Source organism: Vigna unguiculata, chromosome 1, assembly GCF_004118075.2.
Source record: "Vigna unguiculata cultivar IT97K-499-35 chromosome 1, ASM411807v1, whole genome shotgun sequence".
NCBI classification, from domain to species: Eukaryota; Viridiplantae; Streptophyta; class Magnoliopsida; order Fabales; family Fabaceae; genus Vigna; species Vigna unguiculata.
Window position 1 is genome coordinate 32238829 of NC_040279.1, and position 19676 is coordinate 32258504.

The 19676-nt window shown below is 28.9% G+C and overlaps 1 protein-coding gene across 1 annotated transcript; it reads left to right on the plus strand.

The window, feature by feature from the left end:
* The first annotated feature begins 15787 nt into the window (after nucleotides 1-15787).
* On the plus strand, nucleotides 15788-19163 carry LOC114176098. Its single transcript, XM_028061030.1, has 5 exons — nucleotides 15788-16020; nucleotides 17583-17697; nucleotides 18336-18425; nucleotides 18511-18609; nucleotides 18718-19163. The coding sequence occupies exons 1-5, from the start codon at nucleotides 15953-15955 to the stop codon at nucleotides 18817-18819; spliced, it is 474 nt and encodes a 157-aa protein (XP_027916831.1). The 5' UTR covers nucleotides 15788-15952; the 3' UTR covers nucleotides 18820-19163.
* Nucleotides 19164-19676: the final 513 nt, after the last annotated feature.

Below are 19676 nucleotides of genomic sequence, written 5' to 3' on the forward strand. Positions count from 1 at the left end.
AACAAATTGCTTCTTAAGCATGTCAAGTCAAATACAGACATCACTTAAAAAGTGACACATCTCGAGGTGTAACAATCATTAACTTGAAGTCCAAAAAAAATATGTATCAGTCTTAGAACAAACAAAATATGTAACAATGATTATCATGTTTTTGAGGATTTTGAATTTTTCTAATCATATAACATGTTCGAAGGTATAAAGAGACCAATATCTTACATTTAAGTCACTAGAAAAACAATTCTTAAATAATAATTATTTTTAATGATTAAAAATTATTAGTCATTATAATTTTTTATTTATAATAATGATCACTTTAGTATATAATAAATTTTTATTTTTAATTTAATATCTTCCACTATATAAAATATGAACGTAGAAAGAATAGAAATTTAATTTATAATTAATGGTGTACTTGAAACCAATTTCAAAATTTGAATCCAATCACACATTTGATTTTTTTTTTACTTTTTTTAATATTTTTATTTCATTAAATTGAGGTAACTAAACACATTATCTACATGTTTTCTATTAGAACATCTATAAGTAATCTTATTTAATCTCATTTTAGATATGTCTATTCACCGGAAAAAAAAATATTATTAAAAAAAATTTCTATTATTTATTTTAAAATCTTAATTGACAAATAATTCTTTTGTGGATAATTATTTTTTATAATTTTTTTTAAAAAATATTTTATACAACATATTTTGCAAAAAAAAAAAAATTGACAGTAATTTTCTGTAAATTTTTTTTCATAACAAAATTATAAATATTTTCTGTAAAAATACAGTATCTGGTTTAAAATAAAATTAGTAGAAAATATGAGTTTTTTTAGTAATCGAGCAGTACCAAATTAAATACAGTATCTGGTTTTCAAACCGATTTTGACCGAATTATTTTAAGAAAAAACTGAACCGAATTGAATAGCTTGATAAAAATGGATTAACTTTAACCAGAGCATTTTCATAAAATGGTTTAATTTATCGAACACTGGTTCTTCAATAAAAAAAAAAACTATATATAAGTGGAAAACTGATAATCGACCTAAACCAGAAAACATATAATCAAACCTATAAATTAGTTCAAATGAAATTATTTGTTAAGATGGTTCTGTTTAAGCAAAATAATATAATAAAAAAATCAATTAAATGTAAATAAAAATAATGAGCCAATGGAGAAGTTGGCATAGATAGAGATGCAGTTGTAGACGTACATATATGTCTTTAGCTGATACATAATGCCCCACCAAGACCACATAGTTTTCTTCAGACAAAACCTAGTGCATGTTCTACAAAAATTGTACGGCTGTTGTCATCTTTTCATAGTTTGTATATATAAAAATGTGGAAGCTGTATTAGGTTTTAGTTTTGGTAGCAGTAACTGGAAAGGAAGAGAATGGAAACACTTTACAGAAGAAGATGTTCTCCAATCATTCTTTCCCATCTAATTCTTTATACACAATCGCTAATATTCCTCTTACAATCTTTTCTATTCTTTACTTTTCTCTATCACAGTTTCTTCTTTTTTTCTTTCTTGTTACAGATCAGCAAAACCGAAGAGTGCATGCACAAAGGGTATACAAATGCCAGTTATATTCACCTTTTACGTAAATTGTTTATTGTTTTCTTCTCTGCACTGTCACTGTTCTTCATTCTCTCATCTCTTTAACAATTTCCAGTTATCTGATATTCGCTGAATATGTACAACTACTGGACCAATGTCAGTGTTTTAATTATTCTTCTGTCATTAACTTTAATATAATATTCAATCACGACTAACTTTTAATTGAAAAATAAATAGATAAATACATACATATATATATTATTTAAACATTTCTAAAATTTAATGTTTGCTGAAATCACTAATAAAAAATTAATAAATATAAGGTAGTTTTGAATTTTTAAATACTTAAACATTATATATGGGTAATATTTGATTCAGACACAAAATTTCCAAATAAATGCCATTCATAATATAATGATTAGTGGAAACATGATTTGCTTACATTTTTTATTATGTTACCTATATATTCACGTCAATTTTATATATTTAAATAGTTACTTATATTATTTTGTATACTTTCAATAATGTACATGAAAACTATATTAAAGAAGAAGTATAGATTGCAAAGTTAGATTTTATTACATTTTCTTTAAATTTTTCGCCAATTCATTTACTCTAATTATCATACAGTGTCAACAAAGTTTTAAGCAAAATAATCGATGTTTAGGAAAAGAATAACTAATTAAATTTTACTTTTGATTAAGTTGTTTTTTTCTTTTTTCGTATGTGAGTACACGTGAAATCTAAGTCAAGTAAATATATTTTTTAGCCATCCGAACTCAATGACTAAGATGATAAATTAGAATGGTGACAATGTTAGTTTTTCCATAATTTTCTTTTTAACAACAAAGAATAAATATAATTAAGGAGAGCACTCAATAAATGCTCTAATCCATATACAAAAGATCCACGACATCTATATATAGATGCAAAAGTTTTGCTTTATAGTCTTATAAAAACAAAAATCTCCAAACAGGCCACTGGTCATAGTCAAAAGCATCACAGGGGTAAAATACAACACAAAACTTTGGATGTTACTGTATGATCCTCATAACAAAGGACTGATGTATGAACACACCATAAATTAAATCACACCTATGTTTCCAAGCAAAAAATATATAATTACATTAAATTCAAAAACAGACTTCCTGCTTTCTATAATCTAATATTTCAATATGTCTTCCGATTTGTAGGAAGAGAATGTCACATTCATATAACCCATATGGGTCAAACATTAGATGTTATTAAGACTTTAGAATAACTTGTTCCCTTCCTCTAAAGATCCTGCATTTATTTACCTGGTACACTTGAATACAAAACAGTTAACATATTAATGAGATTTTAAACAAGTATAAGATGAGAGACACCAATTACTGTATAAGAACTTTAAAGCTGAGATTTTGTATTCCATCCATACCTTATACTGTTACCTGGTTAAGATCAATAACTGAAATGTTATTCACAACCTATTTCATTTTTTTTAACTTTATCCCTAAACGTCTTTTTAAGTATATATTAAATTTGTGTTTTTGATTTATTTGGATTGATATGTATATAGTTTACTTTTCTCTTTATATATTTTTACAATACCATACATATCTTATGAATTTTCAACCATTTGTGTTGGAAACAAAACGACAAGAAAAGGAGTATGGACAAAAGGTAAGCTAAAGCCGTTAGCATTCCTATAGGATGCGGTGCACGTGCACAACAAGACACACTCCACCCAATTTCTTACTAATAATTGAATCCGTGTAACAATAATTCCACGATATTGATAAATATATTGTTTTAATAAAATACTTAACATTTTATTTTTGTGAGAAGAAATGTAGGAGGAGGGTAAGTCTCGTAAACATAAATTCTTTAAAATGAAAAGTATAAATTTTATAAAATAAATTTAATTTTAAAAATTATATTCGTAAATATATATTAAAATAACACTTTTTTTTCTAAAAAATTTACAAGAAATTCTCATTAAAAATACTTTGGTATTGATACATTAATAATCCAAGATGTAACACCAACTATTTTCCTTTGATCTCTTTAGTGGGGTCCACACCAGCAAATGTCCACGTCACCACCAATCTTGTATAATAGTGTTTCTTGCGGCTTTACCAAAAAAAAAAATACATGCTTGGGAACAATTTTTCTGTGATAAAAAAATTGAAGTGCACGCATTTGGATAAATAAAACAAATCTTACCAAATTAGAATAATCGCTAAACGTTAAAACAAAACTCAGGCTCGGATTCTTCAACACAAATCAACCAAATAGAAGATGAATTTAGAAACAGAAGGTTCAGAAAAAGAAACATCGAACCTTTAATTATGTGTCATGCATTTATAAATCTAATGCAAGTTTAGTAATTTCAAATAAAACCGAACTTTGTAATCTCTAATGTAAACAATGTAAACATAAGTATTAATTACATGAGTACTGTTGTGCAATCTTCACTTAATATATATTTCAATATCCTTGCTAACTAAAAACAAGGTTTAAATATATGCAAAGTGACAATTAGAATTTTGAATTTCTGAACTAAAAAATATCAGATCAGAAAGTAAAAGTCATGGTCCATCTAGAAAGAAACAACATTACATTAATTCAATCATAGAAGCATTCTTAGAAAATGTTAGGAAAATTGTTGTCTGTTATGCTCTCTGCAGAAAATTACCAACCAGGGAGATCAAATATGAACAAACTGACAAGTCTAGCAAGACCAGTCAAATATGTAGGTGTAAGGAATTAGCGTGATCCTATTATCCTGCACAAATCTAGAAAAAAAATACTAGAAAATTTCCACGTGAATTATACGTTCTTCTTTTTTCTAATGGCACTATAAAATGGTATTTCATAAATATAAATTGATAGAATAATATGCAAGATGTTGAGTGCAAGTTTTAAATTATGTTATCAAGTATGTAGTCAATAGAAAAAAGAATCCATAATGATGCAACCCAAAAGCAAACTCTTTGTGAATACTACCAACTACAAAAGAACACGATGTTGCTTAATGATTGAGACACATCTGCAGAAAGGTTGATTTTGAAAAGAATATATAAATGTAGGATATAGAATGTAGCTAGTTTTCAGTACAATGAAAGAGTAGTTTATTGAGGAGTGAGTTTATGATTTAAAAATGTAGTTTGAACAGGGGGCAGTTGTTCAAAACCAAGCCATGATATAGGGAGTACTGGTTTAGTGTACTAATTCACATAAATTGCGAGAGCAAATAGCTTCATTTGAATTTGAAAAGGTTTTGCAATGACAGAGATGGGATTGTTGTTTTGTGTTGTGAGAAATTTCTATGACTGAGAGTGGAGACAACCTGGAATTCTTAAAAATGTAGTTTCAAGGCTCAAGTTAACCTAATTTGGTTGGAAAAGTGACTCAAATGATTGACACTATATAATATGCAGTGCGTACGTGAATGAATAAGGGTTGGTCCTACAGATTTGTCCTTCTTAGTATCTACGTTACACAAACACAAAAAAAGTCTAATTACAATAAAACTATATATATATATATATATATATATATATATATATATATATATATATATATATATATATATATATATATATATATATATATATATATATACCCTCACACTTCAAATAAGTTAAGACTATATGTATAAACTTCTGTGCATTAACTTTAGACAACAAAAATATATAAAAAAAAGTAACTCATAATAATCATGTCCAAGTTAACTAGAAAAGTATTTTAAAATACTTTATTTTTCTGCAAGTAATACATATACCAGTTAAATTCAACTTATAAAAATACTTTATCTTTCTACAAGTGCTTAGTAAAAAAATGCCTGAACAGAATTTATTCATATTTTGGTTAGATGGGTAGATGGTAAATATGGTAAAAATAGTTAAAATCATGTGAAAAAGGTAAATATGTAATAATACGAATAACTTGATAATTTTAACAGATACACTTAAATATATTGTTCTCAAGCTTTACTTGAAAGGCATGAAACAAAGAAATTTTTGACAAACTTGACAAACTTTATATAAATAGGATTAAAGTGGATTAATTTTTTATTTTCTAATGAAAATGAAGTAATAAAAATAATAATTTTTACATTATTTAGTAATTTGTCAAATTTTATTAAAAAAAACTTTACTAATGTATCATTTTCCATTCTTTTAGCTTTTACACTACTAAATTTGAGAATAACATGTATAAACAACCTACCGTATATTAAGTTTAAGTCGTCAAAAAACAAATCTATTGGAAGTCCAAGTCCTGTTATGATTATAGGGTCATAATTTTGACAATCGCTTCCTTCACCCCAACAACTATTAACTGCACCCCCACAGTATTTGAAAAATATTTAAACATTTTTCATCCACCACAATGTCACCGCTTTCATCACCACCACCATTCTACCATTGATGCAGAGGAAAAAGAAGAAGAGAGAATGCTGCAAAAGAAAAGAGAGAAAACACACACAAAAAATTGTTCCAATTTTTTTCTTTTTTGGAATGTATTTCATTTGTTTCGGAAAACTATTTTCGGAACACATTTCATATATTACAAAAAAATTATTTCGAAATTCATTTTGTAAGTTTTAGAAATTATTTTTTGAAAATCCCATTCTGAAAAATCTTTTTTTGGAACGGAATTCGTACATTCCGAAAATTTCTGTTCCAAAAATTACATTCTAGAAATTTCATTTCAGAAATATTATTTTGAAAATTCCAGAAAATCTGTTCTGAAAATTTTTTGGAATATATAATTCAGAAATTACTATTAGAAAAAATTCATATTTTCATGTCAATTTTGTTTTAAATTTTTTTTTATAAAAAATACCTATAAATTTTGTTATGAAAAAAAATTTATAAGAAATTGTTATGGATTTTTTTTACAAATATTTTGTATAAAATACTTTTCACAACAAATTTTACAAAAAATACTTACAAATTTTATAATTTTATAAAAATTAATTACTTACGAAAGAATTACCTGTCAATTAAAATTCTTAAAAAAATAATAAAAAAACATTTTCTCCAAATTTAAAAAAAATTACAAAAAAAATTCTGATGTAATACGAGAACGAGAATTAATCGTTTTACGTAAAACTAACATTTTGAAACCTTGAGGGGTGTACGGAAACGTTGTGGGATACAAGAAGTAAACGCCCATAGTTTTCGAAGTTAACCCATTTCCTAGCAATTTTGGGTGCTTCTTCCTGCACCTCCAACATTTCTTTTGTACCCTCAAAAGTTATAATAATGTCCTTTATTAAGATACAGCTGAGAGTGGTTATTTACTGCGTCACCAACTTCTGCACCCCCAAATACTATTTCTTCTCCGTTTGTCTCTCTTTGACTCTGCCTTCATTTAAAATTTCTCACTTTCATTCTCGTTTCGTGTGGTCCCTTTCACAGTTTCATTCTCGTTTCATTCTCCTGAGCTTTCAATTTTGTGTGCTTCATTCTTTCATTGTCCGGTGGTGTGGTCCCCTTTTGGAGGTTTGTATCACTTTCATTCAATTTCTTTTAAGTTTTTTCTCTCAGTGTGTCAGTGTCTCACTCTCTATGCTTGTGGTGGTTGAAGGTTAGCTATTTGTTGGTTGTTTGAAGAAAGGTGTTATCGTGAGTAACGTGCATCCTCTCCAAGTGTGGTACTTTCATTCTGTCCAGGTTAGAGTCTTGAGTTGAAGTTTTTTTTTTCTGTGTATGATGTGAAACGGCATTCATATTCCGTTTCAAAATATATAAAACAGCTTTCACATTCCGTTTCGAAGAAATACACGTAATTTTTTATGAAACGGATTCCCGCATCCGTTTCACACATTTACGAAACGGATTACATAAACCGTTTCGGGAAGAATTTTAAATTTTGTGGGAAACGGAATACGAATTCCGTTTCAGAAAATCGTGAAACGGATTCTGTAATCCGTTCCAAAAAAAAATTGCGAATTTTTTTCTGAAACGGATTACAGAATCCGTTTCACGATTTTGTGAAACGGAATTCGTATTCCGTTTCCCACAAAATTTAAAATTTTATCCGAAACGGGTTACGTAATCCGTTTCCTGGAAGTTTTATATTTTTACGCATCCACACATACCCTTGCACACATCAAACACAAGATAAAAGTGATTCTCATCACTTCTAAAAAAGTCCTAATACTTGTAACCAACAATCCTAATAATTTTGAGTGACTTCACAAAATGTCAATTTTCTACTTTGTCGAAATTCTCTTGTTAACAACTGAAGGCTAATGAATAATTTGAATGAAATAGTTTCTTACTCCGGTTAATGAATTATGCTGGTAACAAAATAATAAGTAAAAGTTATCTACGTACTACATACACTGGTGTGTGATGGTTCAATAATATAAATATTAGACAGGGAATTTGAAAAACCCACCAAAAAAACCCACAACGGATACTAAAATCCGTTTCACCACAATTCAAAAAAAAATGGAATGTGTATTCCGTTTCATACACCTCCGACACGGAATCCACAATCCGTTTCAACACAATTAAAAAAAATAGAAACGGAATGCGTATTCCGTTTCATACACCTCTGACACGGATTCCACAATCCGTTTCTGCACACTTCAAACAAAAAAAACATAAACGGAATGTGTATTCCATTTCATACACCTCCGACACGGATTACACAACCCGTTTCAGTAAAATTCAAAAAAAGAAGAAGAAACGGAATAGTGAGCTACGACTAACTTTGTTAATTGTTAATTGCGGATCCGTTTCGCTCCAACTCATGAAGGACCCTGCAACTGTTTGCAGAAGAACTATAGTGAGCTACGACTAACTTTGTTAATTGTCTTCTTCACTTGCTGCACAGACCAAACGTGCACCCACCTCGCCAACTCATCACAGCCCCAAATAATAGCATACCAATGACCTATTCACGTGCCTATTTAAGGCTCTCAGATTGCAACCCTTTTGCACCACCCATAAATAAAACCTCTTCTTTCTTCAAAGTCTGAAATCAAAGAGTGAGAATCAAGCTACAAAGCCCTGCAAGCATAGAAGTCAAGGGTTGCTTGCCAAAAGGTTCGAGGCATAACTTTGCTCCTAGCAGATTCGTCAACTACAAGACTCTCGACACTGCTGGCTGTTCCAGAATGCATTCTGGAAAACCTTGAATAGTTCAAGATTCTTCTCAGTATTTTGAGAGTTGATCCAATCTTGGTGCACCCTCAATGCCTCATTTGGAGTTGAACGCATTCCAACTCCAAAGTCACCAATCGATAGAACCCAGCTGGGGAGCCACTGGTTGATATTTATGTCGTGGTTGATATCTTTATCTGAAACTCTCAGTTTTTAACGTTAATGTTTATTTCCGCCAAGGTTTCTTTTGAACGTTAATGTTCGATCTTAATATCATGAATAGAAGAAAAAAAAAGTTAATAAAGAGACAGTCAACTAAAAGAACGTGTGGAAGTAGCTTCCGTTACTGAGGTGTGCGTAAATTTTTTTTCAGTGGAGTGTGTTAAGTGTCTGTGTGATATGGAGGTTAAGTAATGGAACAAAGGCATTTGTTTTGTCAATGATTATATCCTGTTTCTGCACTAATATAAAAGAGCTCTTCTATGAAAAATATTTAGCACTAATTATGTTTGTTAAGAGTACAACGTAAAAGTGGAAGACTTTAATTTATGTTAAATAAAATAACGTAAAACATTTGAATCCAAAAACATTACTCACTCTTAAAATATATCACTAACGTGAGAACTTGTATCAAAATCTTTTCAATCGTTGATAATATATCTAACCTTGTTGAAAAACATATGTTATATGAAGTAAACATAAATTATAAACTAATATACATTAATTACGGGAACTAAAAATAAAAACTTTAGCGTGTAAAGGGTGTGCATGAATTGCAAAACGCATAATACTGTTGTATAAAATTTATACATTGATAATTAAATTGGGCATGTAAATACTAATAATAATATTAATCAAACCACACTATGAAAAGTTTCGGGCCAAGCTGACGTCCATATAAATTAAAAAACAAAACCCAACATATGAAACACATTTTTATTCACGGTGCAAATCCTAACAAGTTTAACCAAGCACGTGTTTTTTGTGTGAAGGCTTTTCACGTGATATCTCGTACCAATAGAGTTGAATCTCGTAATGCACCTCTTCCATGTAGTGGAGACGCAGAAGGGAGGGCGCCGGCGCCGGCGACGGTTCGCCACGACTCTGATGTGCGTCAAGAATGAGGCTTTGGAGAGAGCCATGTTAGACAAAGAGAAGCAGGAGTTTCTTACAATCATACAAGACTTCTCGTCTAGCGATCGTCGTACGTGCTACATCAGACCACGATTGACAAAAAAGAAAAAGTTAAGAAACGGATGCTAATATTCGTTTTATAATTTTCTCAAACGGATCATAAGTTTCGTTTTGTAAAAAAAGCAAAATAAAATTCGAAACGAATTTCGAGATCCATATCAGAAAAATATGAAACGGATATTGATATCTATTTCATTAAAAGCAAAAAAAAATTAATGAAACGTATGGAATGAGCTTGGAAAAGCTTGAAGCAGACCACTGATACAACCTTGAGAGAGGGAAAATAGGGAGCACCATTGGAGAGAGCATATTTAGAGATGGAAAAGAAAAGGACCACTTGAGATAAGAAACATAGAGAATGAGAGAACGAAAATAGAAGAAAGAACATAACAAAAATATTGGGGGTGCAGTACTGTGGTAATAAAAGCAAAACTAGCCGCAGTAAATTCTTCAACCACCAAGACAGATAAAATATTTATTAGGGAGAAAATGGTAATTTTTAGGGTACAGAAAAATGTTTGGGGGTGCAAGGAGAAGTCCCCGCAATTTTTGTATGGAAAAAAACATGGACCAAACAACCCATCAGATATTATAATATAATCAATATTTTAGTTTGTAAGGAGTATATTTACATGATAAATTTATAATAAATGTTATTTAGTATAAAATAATGCTATAATTCAAATTTATCATACAACACCCTTAAACATATTAATTATATTTAAAATTTACGATAAATAATTTGTATTAGATTATACTTTAATATAAAAATAGATATAAAATAAGATATATTATAAGAGATAAACTATTATAAGAAAATTATAGGATAAAATATAAAGAGCTTTAATTAAGAAAGTGAGAGTAATATTTTGAGTTATAATAGTATATTGAATATTACAAATAATTTGTCAAAGTTGTTATAATTTTTTTAAGAACTACGAATATTTTTGCAAAACAATAATATAGCAAATAAATTCGTAGATAATTACATACAAATAAATCTATGAGTAAATTAGTTATGACATTTTTATTTATGAATTTTTATTCATGGATAATTCGTATAAAAATTGCATTGTGTATGAATTTTGTAAATTATTACAAATTTTTGTTGTAGGTAATATATTTTATGTAAATTATTTTGTAGTTTTTATGATATAATACTTCATTATAGAAAATTACTATAGGATCTTAAGATTCATGATTCTCACATGTTCATCCATATAATCAATCACACATTCATGCACATAAATCATAATAGGATACTAACATTGATTCATGAGAGATCCAATAGTAATGTGTTCTTCAATCTCTGTTCTTCAACCTCCTTTTTTCAATCTTTCTCCTTATCATGGTTACTCCTCTCACACTCTCTTTCTCTCTTTCTTGATGACTTATTGTGAGAGAACCTTATAACCAGAGACAGAACCCTAATATCCTTTTATAAGCCAACGTCCATCAAGTTGGGTTGAGCTTTATTTTATTTTATTACGACTTTCCATAATAACCAATAGATCCTTATATCTTGATTAAATCACAATTGAACCATCATAATATTTCAAATGAATCACATAATAAAATTAATTCGTCAATTAATTCTAACATTTTTTCTTATAATATTGTACTTGTAACTCATTATATATATATATATATATATATATATATATATATATATAATATTTAATTTATGATATATAGCTTAAAAGAATGAATGTAAATAATATATATCAGAACATATCTTATGGAATTTTGACATGAAATTGAAATGGGTTGAAAATGATTTTTTTATATTGGAGTTAAAAATAAATAGATAAGAGTGTTACCAAGATTGTTAATGGAACCTTAAAAATAAAATAAATATCATTTCTTTTCCTCTTATATATAGAGAAACACATTTCATTCCTCAAAATTCATATTTTCCTTTTATGTTTCCTTCCCATATTTTATATTTATTGCCTAAGCTCTCCTCTGTTACGTTGGATGATTTTAATTGATATAACCTAATTAGAAGATAAAATAGAGCAAAAGTAAGTTAGCTTCTTCTCTTTTGTATAGCAAATATGTATCCAAAGTGCATTTATATTTCTCATCATTGAGTAAACATGAAAGGTTTGGAAAAAGTATACAAGGTTTCTTTTTCTTGCTTTAGAAAGTAGATTGAGTGTGCTTTCTTGATTAGATTTTAAATATTGAGTTTATCAAGAAGTTTAGATGTGTTTTATTAACATTTCAATATCAGTCTTTTTGTTTCACATCTCCAAGTAATCTAAAAAACTAACACTACGCCAAAATGATTAATAGAGGATACACTTTAGACAATACTTAATTAATTAAACACTCTAAATCAAAACACAGAAACAAAAGACAATATTTTATAAAATAAGTGCTATAAAAATGCATACATATGTATAACGTTTCATCCAAAAAGCGTTATTTATATTTGATTTATATTTTGTAAGAGAAAAGAAAACTTTAAATAGATTAATAAAGAGCACTTTTAGATTTAAACGTTATGTATTGGGATATCGATATATAACAATTTGTTAAAGAAATGTTGTCTATTATTTATTACAAAATTTATAGAAATATTATGTGTCGCCCGTTTGCCTCCTCCTTTGAAAAAAAAAAAAAATCATTTCATACTCTCACAAACTTCACTCTCAACTTACAGAGATTTAAACTTCATTCACATAGTTGAATTCAACTCACCCATGAATAAAACTTTTGTGTAAATTTCCATCATGTGCAGATTAACTATAATAATTGAGTTTTGACTAAAATTTAAAAATAACTTATATACGAGGTTGATGAGAATATGGTTAATATCATATTGTAATATCTTTAAATAAATAAGTAAAACTACATATTTTAAATATAAGTAATTTGACTTTTTAGAGTGTTAAAAAGTCAAGGACATTGTTTAAAGGAAATTGATGAAATTTTTAAATTATGAATATAACTGAGACAGTGAAATGATGGACTTTCTTTAATTAAGTATTAATGACATATTTATGTATTGATAGGATTTTATTGAAGGTGTGAAATTGAATATTTTATTATACTTAACATCTTTTTACTCACGATTTTGCATATCTCATTCAAACAAGTTAATATTGCTTGAGTGAAATGGAATTTTAAAACCAAGTATTTGGTTTATAATTTATTGTTCAAGTGTACAAAATTTTGATTAAACAATAAATACGTTGTTCGAGCATTGACTAAGCATTTTAAAAAGAGAATGCCACACCAATTCTTTTAAAAATAAGAGTATGTCCACTCAAGTAAATTATTTTTTATTTAAGTAACAAACAAACATTTGAGTGATAAAAGAGATCATAACCAACTTTTTTCTTGATGTATATTGCTTAAGTAATTTATATATTCGGTATTACGTATGTTGTGACATAGTTGTTATCTTTTATAATTAAAAATTATTTTAATTGCAATGCTTGTAATCTACTTATAATGATTTTTTTTAATTGTTCCTTGTGTTTTAAAAATATGGAAAATCTATTTCTAATCAAGTTTGGAAATAAGTTTCTAAAAAAAAAAAAAACTACCTTATTGAGATGTAGAGTTATGTATGAGAACCATTAAAGATATTAAAACTTCACTAATGTCAATAGGATATTAGAGATAAAAAAAAAAGTAATGGAGAGTCATGAAATACAACTTTGATCTTTGTACTAAATACAAAGATCTACCATAATATATTGAATTAATCTATATATGACTATACTTTGATGTTATGTTTTAATAGTAGATGCAACTTTGATCTTAAGTTAAATTTTAATATTTAATATATGTACTTGATATATTGAGAAATCACTAAATTTAACTACGATGAAAATCAAACAAAATTTATAAGTATAGAAATATATTTTTTTATGGTGTAGGATTTTATCACAAGAAATTTAATTATGGTTAGAATTTTATATAAATTGTGTTATCACACGTACGTTGTTGTTCTACTTTTTTTGAAGAGATAAACTTTAAATTTAATTTAACCATACAAAATCGGTTTGTTGTTATATTAAAATTTTGTTAAAGTCTAACTCAATGTCACAAAATCAATTTGTAAAGTGAGGTTTGTATTCCACTTATATACTATAAAATTATTTTATCTCTAATTGATATAGGACTTCCAACAATTTCTGAATTATGATTCTTAGATGGTTGTTAGTCCTGTTTTCTGACTTCCTTAGAAAGTTTTATTCAAACAAAAAACAAAAATATAAAAGTTTCTCTTAAAATTCTCCCAAAACTTGTAATACTCCTTAAATTTAAAATGACATGGCTTTTTTATCATTTACTAAACTTTGAGTAATTCTTATTTAATTCTAAAAGTAAACATTATGTTAAATTTAAGATGTATTTGTGTTACAGAACTATGCAGCAAATTATTACTTGAAAATGAGAATCTATGTTAATTTTAGTGGTGTGAAGAAAACTTGGCAAGAGGTGTTTTCTTTTTCTTCTTTTTTATGGTGTTGGTTTTAATGGTCTGTACTGTAGCCTTATTAGATTATAAGTGATGATAATTTGCAATGTGTTAGTTTGTGTCTCAGGTTTATTTGTCTTCATTCGACTTTAAAAGAGATTCCAAAAAGCACGTTAAAATTTAGGAGACTAACAAAATATAATATGTTTTTTTTTTCAGTAAATAAATAAACTAAGTGCCTAATGTTAAGAAGAAGCTGGAATCATCTGTTATGATTTAAGAATAACATGTGATCTACGAAAACGTGGTTTCTGAACAGAATATCAATTATTTACTAATTATTAATGGACTACACGTTTTAATCTATTAAGAGAACACGTTACTCTTATTATAATAATAATCAATTTAATAAAAAAAATTCAATTGTTTGGTGGTTTTAAGACAAACCTGTTTTTTGAGAAATAATTGATCATATTTAAAACAATAAATTAAATGTTTAACCCAGAGAACAAAATAATTAACTATACTCATAAAATAATTAATTAGGAATTATGATAATTAGATAATATTAATGTAAAGATCAATAAATTATGATTCAATTATATGGATTATTATATATGATAAACATATTAATGTTTGTAAAAAAGAAAACTTTAAGAGTCACGTTTAAAACAGTTCCAATTGATTTATAATAACTATTTAAACTAATAATGCATAAACTGGACCTCATAAAAAAATCAATTTTGTTATTTAAAGTGGGAAATTTTATTTATTTTTTGGAGAACTGGACCACGTGTGAAGTTATATATTACAGAAAGAAAGTCCACTTCAGAAATTTGAAAGACAATTAACTGTGTCAGATAAATCATTTCATAAAACAATTAAGATAAAACATTTGCGATCGGAAAAGTTTTTTTTTTTTTTTCAATTATGCATACACATTTAGTAAACTATTGCCATATAAAATGCACTACGGCATTTAACTTATAATAATAATAATAATAATTAGTTTAAAGATAGGATATGAGAAAAAATAAAAAACCAATTCACACGTTATCAATAAAATTAATGATGATATTCATAAATTATATTAATTTTTAATTAAATAATGTTGTGATACTATGACTTTGTATTAATTTGTAATAATAATTATATTAATTGTTAATTAGATGAGATGTGAGAGACAACATATATAATAAAAAAGTTTTAATTACATTATTTATTTTTTAGTTAAGTTTAGATTTAATTTTAAGCTATATTTATTTAGTCAAGAAAATAAAGAAACGATACAACAAACAATATTACCATGTGTGAAAAGTAAATATTATGTAAAATCATTTTATCTAAATCTTGATTTTGACGTCACGATTTTCGCTGGCTCATCTTTGAACGGAATATAAAGTGAATAAATGCGGCCCATTGGGCCACGAGTATCATTAACTGAGCCCACGGCCGCCGGAAGAGTTGCCTAAGTAGACGTTTCAGTCTCTTTCACGAAAAGACTATATCACCCCTCATCGACCTTTATTTTCAATTTTCGCTTCGCACGCTCTTTTCTCTTTCGTTCTCGCTCTGACCGGGAAAAGGAAAAGAAAGACCAGTTTTCTTCACGCACCCTAGATTTCCTCTTTCTCCATCTCTCTCTAAAATCTTAATGGCGTTCTCTTCGTTTCTCGGCAGAGTCCTCTTTGCGTCCGTTTTCATCCTCTCTGCTTACCAAGAGTTAGTTCATTTTCGTCACTCATTCTTTTCTCGTACTTCCAATCATGCATGTAGGTTAATTTTGTTGTTGCAGTATTTATTGGTTTAACTTTATTTTTTCAACTTCTGCCGTGTTGCTTGTTGTGGTAGTTTCTCTGTTTGGATCTGTTACGTTCAATTGACTGGTCAAAACGATTCTGCAGATCTGTGTTTCACACAGTCGAAGTGTATAAAACCGATATTTATTTGCTTTTCGATTTTGTGTTTATTTTTTTGGATTTCACTTGTTCGTCGCAGTGTCAGATTTGTTATACGCGTTAGTCCATTTTCTTGGTATGGTAGTTTGATCTCCTCGCATCTATTGCATTTATTGATTTGCAATTATTGCCACCGTAGTGCAGTTGCCAGCTTTGATGATTGCTGGTGTTGTTATGGAATCGTTTTATTACATTAACGGTTTCGGGTTTTGTCAATCTAACTTTGGGTGGGTAGTTTACGAATGAGTTTTGACCGTGTGCTGTTCTTATCAGTTAGCAATTAAGAAGTGGTGAGGGCACAGGGTAATTTTTGCTGGGTCTCAAATAATTAGTGTGGTTGCTTCACTCTCTCTCTCTCTCTCTCTCTCTCTCTCTCTCTCTCTCTCTCCGTTTGTAATGTGTTATTTTGAAACTAGGAAATTATTCCAAAAGAAAAAATGGATAGTCTTACATTATTAATGTTATGTAAAAGTTAGTCAATTTTCAGTTTTCGTTGAAGGAACTCATCCCTGTTTTTAATTACTTTGTATTTAAATAAAATTCTCATTAAGCACTCAGAAAATTAATATAAGATGAAACTTTTAAGTAAAAACATGTTTATACATAATTTAATTTGTGGTACTCCCTTTTAGCTTCTTCAAAAAGCTAATTTTAACATTGCATACGATTATTTCAACTAATGAGATAAATTATTTCCCCATCTTATTTTCGATGCCTACAAGTATTTGTTAAATTTAATCGAAACATGACCTAACTCTTTGAGCTAAAAATGACTATTTGTCGGGGAGGGGGGTATACTGGTATGCAAACATGTGGCCTTAGTTAACCCTCGGTCGTATCTTGTTCCTTACTTGTTGAGGACAAGGTGATGATGACATTTATCTTGTATCAAGTTATGGTTCAAACAGAGATTGCATGTCTTTATTTTAGGGTTAAGGATTGAGGGAGACAAATCTGTAATCTTTATAACACAATATTACAGTAACTGAATTTGTGATTGTCGTTGCTAGTGGACTATTATCTTCTAGTTTAAGTGGAATAATGTGAATTATGTTCCTCTTTTCTTTTCTATACTTTCTTATTTAGATTTGATTGTTTACGTCCATATAAGAATCTGACTTATAGGTTCATTTGATATATTCTTGGGCTAGTTGATAGAGTATCTTTTCAGTGTTCACTGTTTACACTTAATCAGACATTAGAAACTAATAATTCTTTCCATTTGTCATTTATGATTCTGGAAGCACATAGCAATCAATCTTTACTTGTTTTTATTTATTTGTTTTGTTTTCTTATTTATCCTCACTTTCTTTCTATTTTGTACAGATTTAATGCTTATGGGGTTGATGGCGGACCCGCAGCAAAAGCACTGAGACCGAAGTTTGATGCATTTGCCCATCAAGTACATTCTAGAGTTGGATTTCAACTTCCGGATATCGATGTTAGTTTCTGTCTCTTTTATTATCTATCATTTAAGGAAAGCAAGATTAAAATACAACTAAACAGATGAACAAGTTCTTGTGTAGGAACAAAATAAGGACAAGGTGATTAAATTTAACATGTGACATGGAGTTGAACGCTGCTTGTGTTTGCGTGCATTTATCTATTATTAATTATAGGTTTAATGTCTATTTAGTGGTTGATGAAACATATATATTGGTATTTAATAGTGTTTGTTTTAATAACTGCCTGCGTTTAAATAAAAGTACCATTTATAGTGAACAAAGAATTAAACATGTCTAGGGCTTCTAACTCTGGCTTTTCACATACTATTGCTTTACGCTTTACTGTTTGCAGCACATAGCCAAAATTGGGTTCTCTGCAGGCAATAGGATTAGAAAAATAGTTTGAAATTTTGGATAAATGTTCTAAAAAATTGGTAGGCAGGAGACGGGGAAGTTATGAAACATTGTAGGGGAAAATAATTGAACTTTCTTGCATTGTCATAGCTGTCATGCATCTAGTGCATCCTTGTATGAACATGTTCCCAACTTCATCCAATCAAGTGCTCATTTTAGCATACATATAATGTTATTTTGTATGTAGCAGATGTATTTATATGATTGGTGTCATTAACAGATGAAGTTTTTAGTTGCTGGGGCTATTGCTCTCAAGGGCATTGGAGGGATTCTTTTCATACTTGGCAGCTCTTTTGGAGCTCTCCTTTTGGTTTGTAGCTTGCCTTTGACCCATGAAATTGAAATTGGCTTTCAAGTGCTCAATTTTTGAAGCCTTGGTTATTTTCTCCTTGTAGCTTTTGCATCAAGTGATTACTACTCCCATACTGTATGATTTCTACAATTATGACAGCGAGGACAAAGGATTTATTCAACTTTTCATCAAATTTACTCAGGTAAGAGCAGTGTTCCTTCTTTTAAAAAGAAATTCATATGGAATGCTCAACTAGAGCTGTAATGTTTCATGTATTGTTGCAATTTATCGAATATTGTACTCCTTGCAGAATATGGCCCTCTTCGGTGCTTTGTTGTTTTTCGTTGGGATGAAAAACTCCATTCCTAGAAGGCAACCCAAGAAGAAGGCTCCCAAAACAAAAACCTATTAGTTGCAATGAGTTCTTGGATTGTTCCTGGTTGCTCGTTACACCCCTTTTCCAATTCTCCAGGATTTGATTTAGGTGTCTGTTTCAGAACAAATGCCCCCCTAATGAGTATTCAATGTACCATTCGTCGCGGATTATATTTAATTTATAATTATTTATATTTGTATGTTATTTTTTGGTTTGCTTGACAATAGGAACTATCTTTCGATAACTTGTATACGAAGAGGGAAAAAAATTATCAGAGCCTGTTCATTCAGACTTTGAGTGCCAATTTCGTTATCTAGCGGATTTGATCGAAAGGTAAAACTGACGGTTGCTATTTTAAATTAAGCTTGATTTCCCCCCCACCTTGGCCCGTGATTTGTGTTTCTTGTTTTTTTTATTTATTTCTTTGGTTCTCTTGGTTTGGCAAGGAAATGAATGCTCATTTGAATTTTTCACCCGATGTGGTTAAAAATAGAGATGTATTTAGAGAAGTTTATTTCAACAAAATTGAGTATTGTTTTGGTTCGTTATATCTATTTCATGCTTCGAATAAGGTATATTCTCACTGGGATTCTTATAGGAAATCAAATATAGTAATTGCCAATTATCTCCGTTTGGAACTGAGAGAATATTGACAGCTCACAAGACAAATCTTCAATTTTTCTTCCTACTGTCTCGATTAGTGTATGAAATTCCAACTTGTTTGTGTCGCATTCTTATGCACGTCAAATTATCACACCTTCAATAGGTGGACGAAGTTTGATAGGGATGAAAGATATAGGAAGCCATAAATAAAGTGAAAATAGGCGTCGGCTGAAGAACAATATAAAAGAAATAGTGGGAAAATAATTTTTTAAGATAGTTTGATTGGAAAG